The sequence below is a fragment of the Desmodus rotundus genome, chromosome 7 (genome assembly GCF_022682495.2).
Source record: "Desmodus rotundus isolate HL8 chromosome 7, HLdesRot8A.1, whole genome shotgun sequence".
NCBI lineage: Eukaryota > Metazoa > Chordata > Mammalia > Chiroptera > Phyllostomidae > Desmodus > Desmodus rotundus.
In genome coordinates, this window is record NC_071393.1 from 116,938,928 (window position 1) to 116,955,190 (window position 16,263).

Consider the following 16,263-nt stretch of genomic DNA (forward strand, 5'->3'; position numbering starts at 1 on the left):
CTGCCTTGCGTATTCTAAGACTCAGCTTGACATTGCCTCTTCCGGGAATCCTCGTCTAGGAAAGTGCCCTGCTGTGTCTCCCGTCCCGTGCCGTTCTGTACTACTCCATTATATTCCTTTCCTATTGTTTGTGGCATTTTGTTCCCACGTGTACCTCTCTGGTAGTCTCTGAGCTTCGCCTTGTGAATTCTTAGTAGGCACTGTCTCCCCGGCCCCTCTCCCTCTGTTTCTGCCAAACCTAACCTTTCACCATCTCCCTGGACCTCCAGGTCCTTTCCTAACCCTTTGCCTTTGCCCCTGCTTTATCCCGTGTCTGAAGTACTTTCCTCACGTTAGTTTACCTAGCAGATTATGACATCTGTCAAGAAGAAGTCAAGTGTCACTTCTCTGGGGAAGTTCTGCCTGAGTCTCGCAGTCAGTGCGCCTCCCACGTCCAGCACTCTGGTCGTAAACTGCAGCGGTCCCTGCATGGTGTCCGGTACCCGTTTGGGTGTCTGTCCCCCCGCTGGACTGGAAGCTCCTTGATTCTGCCTCTCCCAACCATAGCAGCGTTTGGGCTCTTAGAGGATGTTTAAGGAATAGTTGTTGAGTGACTGATTGATACTGGTTTTAATTGCCTTTTGGTAGCCTGACAGTCGGCTTCACAAAAACCTGACTTGGTGGGGACCTAGAGCTCTTAGAATTGCTGTAAACGGCTTGAGGAGAGGGTGTGGGGAATGTAAGTCCAACTTCAAAAACCTTGCTAGATTAAAAAATAAATAAAAGTTTCTTTCCACATCTGCTGTGCTCTCACGTGAGGGTAAGTTTCTTGGTGTAAAAGTCTTTATTCGAGAAATCATCCCAAGCTTTCCTGAACGTGCCCTTTTCTATTTCGTGGTATTGCTTGATTGCCTTCTGGGAGCTTAAGAATTTCTTGAACCTAACGGCAGTTGTGGTTCCGATGCGAGATGAGCAGTGACTTTCTCTGATTCAGTGACATACCCCCTGGGTCCGTGTCATCGGCCGTGGGACTCCCCCCACCCCACCCCCTGCTCGTGTTCCGTTTTAATAAACCGAGTGCATCTGGAGTTTTTTAAGTTGTTGACTGTCTTCTTGGCTTTTGTGGTTCTAATTCCACTTCCTGTCAGCCCTGGGATTCTGTGTGCTGCGTTAACGTGCCCCCACCAGATAGGGTTTTGTAAACGTGGGTATATTTGTGTGCATCTCGTGGCCTCCCACCGATTCATAACCTTCCCGGGGGCTTAAGTTACAAGGAACAAACTGGGGTTTTTTCTTTTCTTTTCTTTCTCACTTGTTTTAGAGTAAACAGGAATTGAGAGCTTCCCAGAAGAATTTGGCTTGAACAGAGCATTGGTACTTTTAGGGGGAAGCCAGAGTCCAGCGACGGGGGTCCCTCTGTTGTCTTGGTGGCTGTTTCTGCCCTTGCACAGTGCGGATCCTGGCCAGGGGCACTCTGCGACTGTCTCGGGGTTTCTGTCCTGTCGCTTCTCTCCCACCCCACACTCTCTAACGTCCAGCTGTGTTTCCAGGTCCCTTCAGTCTTCCCATGCATTTGTTTGCTTATGCGTTGAACTTTTTGTCTGGTTTCAGTTTCTGCTGTATGCCAGGCATAGATTATAAGAGTTTGTTCCTCTCAAACCAAATTTTACATGGGATGATACATACATATTACCTGCATTGTATTATTAGCATTTGAATGTAGACCTAGGAACCATCACAAACTCTCCAAAACTTAGCCATTTAATGTTTTTTTTTTTTTCATAGATTTGTACATCTGGAAAGGACTCAGAGAATAATTAGTCTGTACAAATAAATCAAGGTCCTGAGAAGTTGAGACTCTTCAGGTTCTAGAGCTAGTGAGGGTGAGGACTGAGATGAAAGAGACTCAGCTTGGAGAAAAGGGGTCAGAAGATGGGTTTTGGCAATTAAGTCATCTTGATCCTAGGACTCTTGATTTATGGAACCTTTGATGCCTCTCCCAATAAGACAGATTTTTGACAATCTAACTTTTCCTGCTTTCAAGATTGTGAAAACGGCTCTGACCAGCGTGGCTCAGTTGGTTGGGCACCATCCCGCAAAGCAAAGGGTTGCCGGTTGGATTCCTGGTCAGGGCATGTGCTTCAGTTGCGGGTTCAGCACCCCCTCCCCCCCGCCCCCCCCCCCCCGGGGCAGTTCCAGGAGGCAACCAATCAGGGTTTCTCTCCCTCTCTTTTTCCCTCCCTGCCCCTCTCTAAAAATAAAATAAATAAAATCTAAAAAAAAAGACATTGTGAAAACATGGTACCGTGTGAAATACATGCTTAAACAGCAACCCTTGAAATATGCTTAGGAAATTGGCATTCTGAGGTCACTGGCCACGAGACTAGCCTTTGTGACCAGTTGGACAAAAACAGCCAGACCGACAGGATGTTAGCTATTTTTTAAAGATGCTGCTGACAGTAGGTTTATGTATGTGTGTGAAGATGGCTGGAGTGACAGGCTGTGGCCCTCCTCCTCCCCAGCCTGGGAGCATGTGAACCAGCTGTCATGCCACGTGCACAACTGATGAGCCCGGCTTTGTCTGGGTCAGGCCCAGTGACCTCTTTGCTCTGCACAAACCCTGCTCAGTGAACCTCTCTCTGTGGAACGAGTGCTGGTTTGGCCTCTCATTGCTGTTGTTCTAGACCATGTCACAGAGTAAGCTGATATTCTGAAAGGGAGAGTGTCCATAAATCTTTGTTAGAGGAATAAAAGTTGGCAGTATACTTCCTCCAATGATGTAAACTACTTGTATATTGCCCATTTTCATTCCTTTAACAAAGGAATGAGATGTTAAAAAAAAAAAAGTAAACAATGTAGAAAAAAATAAAGAGAGTCATCAAAGAGTTCACTTTTTCAGACAGTCTTCTTTTCTGGTTCATCCCATGCTCCTATTTAGATGGGAAGGGAAGTTTACTGTGGGAGGGACTAAGTAGAAAGTACCTACTGTTTGTTAGGCACTCTTCATTGGTTTTTTCCTTTAGTTCTCTTAGCAGTTTGTATTTATTACTCGTGTTAGTAGACAAGGAAAAAAGATTCAGAGAAGTTAAATAATTTGTCCTAGGTCATGCAACTGATAAATGGCAACGCCAAATTGGAGAGGCAGGTCTCCCTGGCTCTTTCTCCACCCACATAAAGACAATTTCTGATGTGTCCGGCCACTTGCGGCATGCCTCATATCCTGGATTCTCCTCCTGCCCTCCTGTAACTAAATCTCAGGAAAAACGGTGCCATCCTTTCTGGGTTATCAGGCCTGAAGAAGGGCGTTCTTTCTGCTCTAATCGACAGATGAGAGCCACTCCCTCAAATGTACCTTTACATGTGGTAGCCAGATACCATATTGATTTATTGGACTAGTTAACAAATTGGCTCTGGGCTTTTTCTTTTATTTAGTTCATTTTCCTGTGGGACCTTGATCTGCTTTTTTCCAAATTCTCCTTCTGGACCCCAGATAAAGACTTCCTCCTTAGGTTTTTTAACTCAAATCCAAAGCCAAGGTGAAAAGAATTTCCTTTATCCAATAGCATTTGACTGACAGTGAGTACTGGCTAATGTCAGCACTTTCCGCTGCCTCAGGGATCGCAGCTTCAGCGGGGACTTTGTTTCTGGGCAGGGTGTTGGATGGATTCCAAAATTAGTGGTGTGACATGCTTAGTGATCTCTTATGCCTTGGATGCATTATTATTTTCTGTATCAAATCTTTTCTCCCTCTCCCCTCCTAGGCCATCTTTTTATCAAGTTTTTCCTTAATATGTCAACATTTTAATAAGAATTTCTCTTATTTTCTTTATGGTTGGTGGCTTTGTTATGAATATTTCAAGTCTTATAATTGAGATTATTTGGGGGGGAGTATCTGCAAATTATTATCTTTCTCAAAATTGCCCTGGCTGGTGTGGCTCAGTGGATTGAGTGCTGGCCTGCGACCCAAGGGGTTGCCAGTTCAATTCCCAACTAGGGCACATGCCTGGGTTGCAGGCCAGGTCCCCAGTGGGGGGGCGTGTGAGAGGCAACCACACATTGGTGTATCTCTCCCTCTTTCTCCTTCCCTTCTCCTCTCTCTAAAAATAAATAAAATCTTAAAAAAAAAATTCTACAGTGTTTTTCACTTACAATTTTCTTTCTTTCTTTTTCTCTTTCCTTCCCCCCCAGTATTTCTTGATTGCTTCTTACGTGCTTCTTCTGGGGCAGGCGGTTCGGTACGAGTGATGAGGGAGATGTCCCGCGCTTGTGTGTGCGCGTGGCGGGGGAGACAGCACAGGCAGCGGAGCGGCTCCCGTGCCCTTAGAGCACACATGAGTTACCAGCCACACCTAGGGGAGCCGGGCAGAGTCATTCCATGCAGAGGGATTATGACATGCAAAACACAGTGTCATGACCCATGGGGCACTTTTTGAAGTGGTCAGATCATTGGGACCAGACGCGGCCTGCCCGTGATGGGCTGGCAGGGTTAGGGAAGTAGATTTGGGCCCCGCTGTGAAGGCCTCACATGCTTAAATCCATCTGGTAGACAGCAGCCAGCCTCTGGAGTGTTTGAGCAGGGGAGCAATAGGGTTGCTATTACTTCCTTTAACTTGCGTCATGGTTTGACTCAAAGCTCAGTACGATGGAATTACAACAAAGGGAACCTGTTCAGCATTATTAGAAGTGACCAGTGTAAAACCCTCCAGGAACCAACCTGCCATCGGTGTGGATTGCTGACAGTCGCTGCCTGTCTTTATCTGTTAGATGTGTCTTAGAGAGGCAGTTCTGACGGCCACGCGGAGAGTGGACTACAGTGGGGACAGGCTAGTGCCAGGGATATCGTTTTGTAGGTAAGAGGAACGCGGTGATAACACATGCTTACCATGTGAGCCAGTGATACCAAAAATGAAACCGTGCGTTCACACAAATACCTGTACGTGAATGTTCATGGAAGCTTTATTCCTAATTGCCAAAGATCGAAAGCAACACAAATGTCCGTCAGCTGTTGAGTGGATAAATAAATCGTGGTATGTCCCTAAAATGGAATACTACTCAGTAATAAAAGGAATGAACCATATGATTGATACATAAGTAACACAGATGACTCTCAAAAGCAAAATGTGAAATGAAAGGAGCCACTCTCAAAAGGCTAATCCTGTATGATTCCATTTATTTCACTTTTTGGAAAAAGGCAGAAATCAGATCGGTGGATACTGGTGGGTAGGGAGTGAGGACTGATTACAGATGGGCACGAGGAAACATTTGTGACAGAACTGTTTTATGTCTTGGTTGTGGTGGTGGTTAAACAACTGTGTACATTTGGCAGAACTCATCAAACTGTACAATTTTCAAGTGTGACTTTTGTTGTATGTACATATGTCCCAATAAACCCGTGTTAAAACCAGAAACAATGATAGATGGATGAACTTCACAAACATTCAAAATGAAAGAAGCCACACTCGAAAGGGTACATACTCCATGCCTCCATTTATATGAAATTTTAGAATAGGCAAAACTAACCTGTGGTGGAAGAAATAAGCCCAGTGGTTGGGGATGTGACGGGAAGGAGGGCGTTTACAAGGAAGGATCGTGAGGGATCTTTCTGGAGTGCTGGGAGTTTTCTGTGTGATTGGTATAAGTGAGGGCTCCGTGGATGTGTCCAGTTATCAGGACTCATCAAATTGTATACCTAAGGTCTGTCCTTTATGTTTTCTGTAGACTATACCTTAAGAGAAAAGATAGAAGGCTGGATTAGAGAGCAATAAAGAGAGACGAGATCCTGCAATGTGTTGGATTTGGGGAGTGGTGAGGACAGCGCTTCCAGCTCTGGAGACTGGTGGATGGGGTTACCGTTTTCCGAGAGGAAGAATAATGGGAAGCCACACCAGTCTAGGGGAAAGAAAACAAGTTCTGTTTTGTTGAGTGTTGAGTACCTGTGGGGTATCCTAGGGAAGTTGTCTACAGGGCAGTTGGAATTATGGATTTGGTGTCCAGGAGACACTTGACTAAAGATGTAGGTCTGAACATCATCATCAAATATTAATTGCACCCATGAGAATACATGTGATCACCCAAGAAGAGAAGTAGAATTGAGAAGGAAAGAGACCTGAGGAAGCTACCCTGAGCAAACCTACAAGAGAATAGCTGGGCAGAAGAGAAGGGATGAGAGAAGAACAGGAAGGAGGAGGAGAACCAGCAGAGTGCAGGGCCCTGTGTCCAAGGGAGAAGAAAGTTCCAATAAGTGAGGGGTGGTCAACGGTCTCAGATGCTTGGGCTTAGCAGCAAGGTGGTCTTTGGTTGATCATGGCGAGAACCGTCAACTAGTAGAGAGGAGGAGTAGAAGGAATTTCTTATGGGTTGGGGAGCAAGTAGGCATTAAGGAAGTTAAGGCAGCTAAGAGGAGATCGCTTTTTCCAGAAGCTGCATTAAGACATAGGGAGATATGGTGCTAATGTAAAGGAGGAAGTGAAGTAGGGAGTGGAGCCGTTCACTGGTATAACTTCAAGTGTGTTTTTATTTTTTTATTTTTATTTATTTATTTTATTTTTTTATTTTTTCTTCAATTTTTATCGTTATTCAATTACAGTTGTATGCCTTTTCTCCCCTTCCCTCCCCCCCACTCCAGCTGAACCCACCTCCCTCCCCCACCCCCACCATCCCCCCCAGTTTTGTCCATGTGTCCTTCATAATAGTTGATTTGGCTGGGGGGCTGAAGGAAATACTTCTCATTGAGGAAGAATTTCCTGCGGAAACGCTGATTAAGGTGGTAGCAACTGTGCTCCGAAAACCCTTGCTCTCCTGTCGCAGTAAAGACAACACGGAGGAACGGGGAAAGTAGCTCATAGACGGGGAAAGTAGCTCATAGACGGGGAGAGCCTCGCTCGCCCGCAGCCTTTAGTGACAGGAACGCTGGTAGATCTCATCCTGGGTATCGGTTTTTAAAGTTCTAGACACTGCTGTTGACACAGACAATGTTAAAAGGTGAGGAAGTTTAATATTCTCGTTACAAGCTATGCTTACCTTTATAAACCTTCAATGTCCACAGAAAAGACCAGTCATAATTAAAAGGCTTACCAGGACTCTAGTAGCCTGCAAAGGACCCCAATTATATTCCGTAAGCCGAGCTGATTATTTTAAGAGGTAAACTTGATACAAATGCTATCTTTTCACTCCATTTCCTTCCCCCATTCCACCCGCGTAGGTGAGCTGGGCTTTGCACCGAGTCGTCGTGCTGTCACATGTTACCTCGCTCTTCAACTACAGTAGATCCACTCCTGGTTCATCTACACACTTAGTTCGATTCGAAGCTGACTATGGCGCTGTTTAGGGTTTTATTCACCTACGTGAAAATTAAGTTGTCATTGTAAAGGGCGTTTTCTCTCTCTGGGTCATTTTTTTTTCTTCCCAGAGAATTGGTTCTCAGCCTTTCAGCTGAGATTCTTGGAATTTGCCTCTTAATTTGGGAAATAGTTAAGTAAATGTGTTGGCTGCTTAAAGTGAGGGGTTGAAATAGTTGGTGTAATTGATTGTTACTCTGATTTCAGTATGTCTTCATTTGTGGCTGGTTCTGCAAATCTGGTCAATACGTGGATCAATCATTATTCTCGCCCTGTTCCTTATAGTATTATTATAAATATCACCACTTTATGAAACAGTTGAGTCCTGCAGTTCCGCTTTTACAAACTGAAGAGAATGTTGTTTTCTCGTATCAGACTCATATTCTATTTTCTCTTGCTTGCGTGATAGTAACAGGGACGTGTAGATTTTGTACTTAGGTTTTCCTTTTAAATGCCTTATGTAGTGCCATATCACAAACGATTTTTCTCAGATTAAAAGGGGAATATTCTGTGGATGAATGAAGGTTAGGTAAAATATTCACAACAATGTACTGGTCATAAAAGCTATAATTTGCTAACAAGAGAAATTAGGTGAAGGGCCTTTCTTTTCTTTACATTTTATAGTATAGATAACATGTGATTTTTGTGTGCTTCACATGACAGGGGATCCCAACTCAGACTCTCTTATAGTTTGTGGTTATTTTTGCACATTAAGTGGAACCCCAGATCCGTACTTTGGGAACGAACTCACTCCTGGAGGCTCTTCCCGAGAGGAAGTCTGAGTGCGAACATCTGCCTGAACCCAGGCTGCGCTCACGGGAGTTCTGGACACAGGCTCGCTGAGCGTGCAGATGTTGGCAGATGGTGATTATCAGAGAGCATAGGGAAAGCAGATGATGATGAAGAAATATCAGAGAGAGAATTGATTTCCCGTCCACAGTGAATCGGCGGTAGAGTCCTAGGAGCATCCAGGTGTCTGGATTCCCATTCTGGGAACCTTGCTGCTGCATCGGACTTGCTGTGTTCTAAGAAGGATCATTGGCACCATCTTTTCAGAAGCCTGCATTGATTTCTCTGTGGTTTTGAGAGGGTTGAGAAATGGGAAAATCCTTCTTGTAATAAAGACATTTGTTTCAAAATGAATTTCTGGAAAATACCAGGTGGTGTTCTGTGGGTGTGAACGGTGGGCTGTGACCTCTGGTGGCACAGTAAGGAAGCCAGTGTTTTCTCCTGGAAAGAAGGTACAAACAGTGTATGTGAGGAACAGAGTGGGTGGGGTGTTGGGGAGTGAGTGGAGCTTCGGAAAGTCTGGTGTATTCTGTGTGTATACCAAGGAGGACCGTGGAGAGGGTCTCATTAACAGTAATAATAATAATAGAGTGAAAGTTGCCAACTGAGGTTCCAAAGGTAGCCTCGCCCCCTGCATTCTGGGAGAGAAGTCTGCCCACGGCTCTTGCTCTGCTCTTCGCAGCAGTTGGGGGGTTACGGTAGGAGAGTTAGTGAAGAGTGCGGAAGCTGAGGAAGTTTGATCTCCGGCTCCCTCCCAGAGGTGGTGCCAGAGGCTCCCCCGGCCCCACTCTGCCGCCACTGGCTCTCTCCTTTCTCTTCTGTCTCTCTGTCTTCCTATGTTGGGCCAGTGCATTTTATGTTTTATCTTCAGAAGGAAATGGAAACTATAGGGGAGGGGAGAGAATAAATATGTTTTACACTTAGATGTCTTCTTGACTAGGTTGCAAAAAGCAAGATCTTGGTTTAAGAAAAGGTGATGGGAGGATCCTAGAGAGATGCCGTCAGTGGGTTTTTCTGTTTCAGAGTGTGGTGGGCAAGTGGTAGGGGACAGTCCACACCAAGCCCAGAACAGCGTTGATTTGGGTGCACTGTGGCACTCCTCTTCTCACCGTGTTGTTGTTGTGGTTTCACCCAAAGCCCAGCAGAATCAGACTTACTAACCTTCAGGGTCAGGCTGCTTTCTGTGTAAAACTCAGGAATGGCATTGGGGTAAGATGATTAAAACAGTGGAATTCAATAGCATCGTTTTCTTATCTCTAGAGCTCGATTAATTTCTCTCGACCTTGAAAGATTCTCTGCGTCCCCTTCCACTCATTACTTGTACTCAGCAAGTTTCTAGGCCTCTGATGGGAGCTGGAGTGAATCTTGCAGATCTTTGCTTGGTTGGGACACGGACAATGATCTTGTGTATTGTGTTATGTTGTATTTCTAGAGCTCTATGGCTTTGACGTGCTCATAGATTCTACTCTGAAGCCATGGTTGTTGGAAGTGAATCTCTCCCCTTCTTTGGCTTGGTAAGTAGTCTGTTCCATTTCCTGGAAAAGGAGAACTCTCCAGTGAATAGCACTTAAACACTCCTTCCCCGATCACTTCTCAGGAGGTTTCTTCCCCTGGTTACTATGTAGATGTGTGTAGAGTCTCGAAAATTGGGAGAGTTGTGGTAAGTTGTCAAAGACCACATGGCAACTGTGGGTCCCGATCGTACTGGTCAGTGTGTGCTGTTTACGGTGCTGTTCGGCTTTTAAGGGATGCTTCTTGCATTAATTTTTATCCCCAGTTCTCTCGCTTGCTCTCTCTTTTAACTTCGTAGGTGTTCTGTTAAGGCTAAAAAATACATGTGGTATTATATTCCCTTTATTATGAAAGGTTTACACCGACTCAAATCCACCTACTATAAAGATAGAGAGCTGGGCCTAGGGTAATGTAGATAACAGCTGGTCCTTTCACCCTGTTCATATCCTGATACCTACCCAAAATTAAAGTCTAAAAACTTCAAACAATTAAAAACAAAATTTAACCTGTTAATTCAGAAGAAGGAAATAAGAATATTTTCAATACCAGACAAGATTTTGCTTATACCTATAGCGACATCCAGAGTTCCTATTAGCTGTATGCTTTTCTGAATAGCTAGAGAACCCTGGAGATTTATTCTCGAGACCACCCAGGTGCTGCTTTTTTAGGATGAGCAATGTTGGCAAAATGCCAAGTAATCAAATAGAGACAGATTGACTGCTTCGTGGGGCAGGAGTTTGGCTTAATCCCCATCGGAAGGTGGGGAGCTGGGCCCTTCAGATGTGGCGCTGCACTGGTGTCCAGCCAGCGTTCATCAGCTTGCCCAGGGTCAAGAGCCCCCCAGAGTGAGGTGCTGGGCCCCGTAGCCGGGGCGATCTGGTTCGTGGGGAAACTTCAACGCCGCCGCCAACGTGGCGGTCACTGCCATGGGAGGCCTCCGCTTTCAGTCTGTTTCCGTGTGGATTCCTGCTGCATCAGCTGGTGATATTTTGGTATAACTTGTATTTTTTTGCCCTAATTTGCAAGCCTGTGAGCTTACAGAGATTGATTTAGAACAGAAAATGAAGCCTTAATAAAAGTGCCAAGACAGCCCAAATGTCTTCTTTTGCGTGCACATATGATTTGCCTATTGCATCAGTAAATAATGATTTGAGTGACGGGCACACTTATGAAAGAGCATATTAAACGTCTGGCCCTCTAGAAGTCCCAGGGATCGTGAAGCGGTATTCTTGACTTGTGCAGAATTTGGATTGCATCAGACCTCCCGGAATAAAAAGATTGCATGTCAGGGAATCAGCGCCTTGGTGTGGGGCCTTGTCTTACAGGGGATGAGCTTAACAGTGAGCTTTTATTTCTAGTATTTTTGCCAGATTTCTTTGTCTTTTTCCACGGGTTCGAGGTGCTTTATGTGTCGCCCCTCATTGACATTTGCAAGTTTTGCTATACGGGGGCCCGTTAGGGGCAGCTGTTATGTTTACCTATACAATTATCAACTGCTCTTTTCTTTCTCTGTTCTGTTAGTGATGCGCCTCTGGACCTAAAGATTAAAGCCAGTATGATTTCAGACATGTTCACTGTTGTCGGTGAGTAGTGGTGGGGCCTGAAAACGCACGCAGAAGTCACCCGGAGCGTCCGTGTTGTCAGGCTCTATAGGTGTTGCCAATTGGCAGTTCCTGAGCCACGTTGGATGCTTTGTACTAAAAAATTATATTTTCAGGGAAGTGTTTATGTGTTTCTGCTGCCCCTGGCTCCATCCTGTCCTGAGGTTGAACCACAACTAGGGCTGAGACTTAATTCCTGGGCACAGGAATTATGAGCTGAGGAAGAGAATTAAGCAAAGATCTGGAGAAAGTATATTTTTCTCGGAGCTGGGACAGTGAAACCCACTGAAGAAGCTTTGTTACAAAGGAGACTGGCTGTATTTCTGCTAGACAGTCTCTGCTGGTGTCAACAGGGTCTTCTGTAGAAGTTATGACTGAAGTCGTTATAACTGAGGCAGTTCAGGGAAGAAAACCCTTTTGAGAGATAAGCCAAAACTTTGAAATGGAGATGGGCAGTCAGGTAGGTGTGTTGAGGGTTTGCTGTTGTTTTTCTAAGTACTCTAAAAAGTCGTAATAAAATATATTTGAAATGAGCTAGTACTTGGTGTACCAGCTGTAAAACTTAGGTACTCTATTCTCCTTGGGCGGGAATCTGCTTCCTTTTAGGATGTAAGTGAAATTAGCCCAAGCTTAACCTCTGAAGCCATAGAAAGGCCACAAAACTCATTTTGTTGTTGTTGTTGACTTTTTAAAGTGGAATTTATTGGGTGACATTGGTTAATAAAATTATACAGGTTTCAGGCGTGCAATTCTGTAACACATCATCTGTACAGTGTACTGTGTGTTCACCACCCAAGTCAAGTCTCCTTCCATCACCCTGTACCCCCCACAAAGCTGAGTTTGAAAGTTGACACCTTCAGCAGTTCCAGAAGTGGATCCTGCAACAGGACAAGCTTCTGGATTCGCCCTGTAAAAACAACATTATTTTCCACACACCACCCAGGAAGCCACTTTTAAATGATTTGTTTGTATTAACAACTGTGCATTTTTAAGTGGTGGTTTGCACCTTTGTGCTGAAGTTCATCAACACTGTGCATCTCTTTTCCATCAGTCACATTTCAGCCCCCCAGCAAGGAAGGTTGATTTAGCCCTATATTTTCCTTTCTTGTTCTCCCCAGTTGCGGTGGAGCAGAGTTCAAGCAGAGTGTGTGTATGGGAGAGTCATGTCTAATCTAACCCTCTTGAGGATGGATCGCTGTAATATTTATGATGTTGAACCCGAGTTAGTACATCTAAAGAAAGGGTGCAGCTAAACCTGCTGATTTCTTAGAAAATGGCAGGTTTTAATGTTTCCCATTCTCTATTCAGGATTTGTGTGCCAAGATCCTGCCCAGAGGGCATCAAACCGGCCAATTTATCCCACCTTTGAGTCTTCCAGGCGAAACCCTTTCCAGAAACCGCAGGTGAGCAAATTCAGCATCACGGAGCCCCAAGGAGGCAGGCTACTGGAAAGTGGTATCCGATGTAAATGAATGAGCCAAAGCTCCGTGGGTACGAGGTCACTCAGAGCAGGAGAATTTGGGGATCGCTCCAGATAGGAGGCAGTTATATTCATCTGTGGCTACGAGCTTGTGCTCTCAGACTTTCTGTCTGCTTTTTATTTTTTCTTTTCATTTGGCTTCTTTTTCCATTATCTTTCCTTTTTAATTTTTTTTCTCTTTTTAACAATTGCCCTCTTTTTTTTTTTTTCAAATCAAATTGATATGCTCATAAATTAGGCACAGAGAGGGAGCCGAACCTACAAATTTCTAGTCATTACTGGGTCACATTTTTTTTTTTTTGATCTTCAGAGATACTCAATTGAAATAATATCATCTCCACAAGTGGTTCTCTTCAAAAGGATCCTCAACAGTGATGAGGTGTTGATCGAGGTTAAATGAGATGAAATGCCAGTGGAAACCTGTATGTGTCTGAAACATTTGATCAAAGGTTGCTCCAGTCGTTATGATTTTGTTCCAGTTAAACCAATCAGCTAATCACTCTCTCTTCTCATTCCATCCTCTAATCAGTCCCTGCCTGTCTGGACCTGGCTAGTTTCCACTTGTTTCTTTGTCTTCTTATCTAAAAAGGTCCAGGTTTTCCTTTCTTCCGTGTGAGCAGACTACCTCATCTGCTCAGAAGTTTGGAGATTATTTATTATTAAATCCATGCACTCTGTCATTACCTTTACTTTTCATTTCAGTATTATTTACTTATTGTCTATTACATTGTTTTGCATTCATTGATTTATTGCTTTTAAATTGTCCAGTACTCCTTTGCTCTCCTTTGCTGGATTGTAAGCTCTCTGAAGGCAGAAACAGCTTCTTCTTCCCCCTCCGCTTTCCCTTTTCTTTTCCCCCACTTCCACTTTAGCCTTCCCTTAATCCCTTTTCTCCTCCCTTCTCCTCCCACTCCTCTTTTTCTTTCTTTTTTAGAGGGGGAGGGAGGGGGAAAGGGAGAGAAACATCAGCATGCAAAGGAAACATTAATCAGTTGCCTCTCACATATCCGCAGCTGGGGACCTGGCCCTCAATCCAGGCATGTGCCGGGACACCAGCAACCCTTCCGTCTACAGGCCGGCACTCAATCCACTGAACCACGCCAACCAGGGCCCCCCAGTCCTTTTCTTCCTCTTCCTTTTGCCTGCTGGTGTTATTTAGAGTAATGCCGAATCTGTTTGTCATGCTCATATAATACTGTTTATTCAGATAACTTTTCCTTAGAACGGGGTTTGCAGACTCAAATGCCTGTAGGGGCAATAGGTGGACCGTGGAAATGAGGAAATAGGGCCAGGTATACTACAGCTAAGAGGGAAGGGGCTGCAGGAAACGGGAGCGGGCGTGCCTCCTCTGAAAAGGGGCAGTCACTTTACCAAGGCGCTGTGGCTGACCGTCGCTGTCTATGCATGTGGGCCATGTGTCGTCAGATCTTCCTGCTGTCGAGGGGAATCAGAAATCTTACTTTAAAATATTGGCAGCTAGTTCAATTAAAAAAAAATGCTCTGCAGACAAACACAGCGTGCCTCTGCACTGGCTGCAGTCCGCGGGCTGCCGGCGGCCTCCTGCTGTGGACAGTGTCGTGACGCGGAGCCGGGTGTGCTGTATTTTAAGGGGTGCTACCTGGGATTGGAAGAAAATGAGATAACAGGGTTGTACTTACTCAGTACATCATCACAGATCAAAGGGTTTTCTTTCATTTTTCATGAGAAAAAGTAGAGGACTAACCGAGGTTTACCAGGAAAACTGAATTTAGGCAGTCACGTCCCCTTGCAGATTGTTTTCTGCAGTACCTGTGGCCGGAGCCAGGGGGTTGTGTGTACAGGACTGTGAGTGTTTCGGCACAGCTTCAGCAGAGTTTCTGCCAAGTTTCACTTTGTGGGTAGCTCTGTGTCCGTCTTGGATGAGTTGGTCCCTTTTCTTAGCTTGTCTGTCAGCTCCTGTGGTGACACTTCACAAATCATAGAGAATTTATCGCCATTTGTTTTGCTGCCCGGTAGGTAATGTCATGACCTCTTCCCTAAGTGACCTGTAGGACATTTATTAAAGGCTAAAGGAACTATGGACCAGGGTGGTTTCTTCTTTACACACTGTGTGAAACACATTGATGAGGACGAGTGGTTAACTTCAGGGTCTCCAGTGCGTGGCTGTGGGGTTGTACCTTCTGCAGGTAGAAGAGGAAACTGGGATGGGTAGATGGTAGGAGAAAGCCTCGTGAAAAATAGTAAGTGCTCTCATTTTCCAAGGGCGCAGTATAGGTCTCTTGCTTTTGGTTTTTGCATGGATGTCATCTTCTTCTTGTTTATATCATAGAGCAGGATTTGGAAAGTACTCGGAGAAGATAAGGCTTTATTCCGTTTTTCTGTCTTTTGTGCCATCTAGTATCTGCACAGTTTCAGTCAGCAAACACTAAACATGCAAGTTCGCATCATTTGGAGACTTCAGATTTTTATTTCCATTCCCTAAATGGAAAGCCTTTTAGCTCTACTCTCTCGCACTGCGTATTGTGTGCACTTGCTTGCCGAGCAGTTTAATAACTCGACTATGTGAAATACGGAGTATGTGTGTGAGAGTGAATGCACAGAGGTCTTTTTGGAGCAGAGGTTGCAGGTTCTCTGAACCCTCTTGTCCTGAGAGTGATTGCGCTGTGACGGAGGTGGTCAGATTTCAGTGACAGACAGCGTTTAGGGGTGTGTCCAGTGCTTTCGCCACACTGTTCCGGAAAGGAAATACCATAGTTCACAAATAACCTTTCTGTTGTTCATCCTGGGAAATGTATTGTTGTCAGTAGGTTAACATGGGAAACGCTTTCCCTTCGGGTAGGGCTCTACTGGAGTTTCTCAGCAGATGACATCTGTTACATGTAGCGATTTGCAGTTTTATGACTCTTTGCAACTCTGTCTTAATTAACGTCTTAGATCTTGCCTTTAAAATGAGACAATATTTTATCTCCATCTCTTAATGATCAACTTTTGCCCTCTTACTGTTCTTGTTAGTAGTATTTGAGAATAACTGTCACTGTCCCAATAATTTAAATCATGTGACATCTAGCCAGAGACAGTGGTTCTCTTTAAGTTCAGTCCATGAAGATTTTTTTTTAAACATCTCTTTGAGGTGCCGGGTGGCAGTGAGGGCACTGCTCCTGCCAGTTGATGCTGCGACACGGGGCGTATAGGCGCTTCCTGCACGAGTGTGTTACTTGCAACTGTTCTTCAGCAGTGTGTTTATTTTGACATTTGTCCTCTCTGATGCAGTTTACAATAAGCTCAGAAGCTTGAGTTGTAGCTCCCTTAGCTGTTATTTTTGATAAAGTGATTTAACATGGCTTATGTGAATCCAAGAAATAAAAAAAAAACAAAACCCAAAACTTACTGGTTGTCTAATATTTAGTAAGGTGAAAGATTTATATGTTCGGAAGAGAAACCAGAGTGTGGTTGTCTAGTATGTAGTAACTGGTTAATGTGGTTCTGTAACATGAATTTTGATGTTTAGTTGGTCGACTTCAAAACTCTATAATATTTAATGTTCTTTATTTAGCAAGTACCTAAATTTGCTAGCTGCTCTCCATGG

At 44.5% G+C, this 16,263-nt stretch overlaps 1 protein-coding gene across 11 annotated transcripts in view; it reads left to right on the forward strand.

The window, feature by feature from the left end:
• Positions 1-16,263, forward strand: part of TTLL5 (tubulin tyrosine ligase like 5) — a 252,493-nt gene that overhangs the window by 48,732 nt on the left and 187,498 nt on the right. For all 11 annotated transcript variants that reach the window (XR_008427229.2, XM_053927529.1, XM_053927528.1 and 8 more), the window contains 3 exons: positions 9,538-9,619; positions 11,139-11,200; positions 12,527-12,621. Coding sequence is in view for 10 of the 11 variants with exons in the window: in XM_053927529.1 (XP_053783504.1) it covers positions 9,538-9,619; positions 11,139-11,200; positions 12,527-12,621 (239 nt within the window). In the remaining variant the exon portion in view is untranslated. The remainder of the gene's footprint in view (positions 1-9,537; positions 9,620-11,138; positions 11,201-12,526; positions 12,622-16,263) is intronic.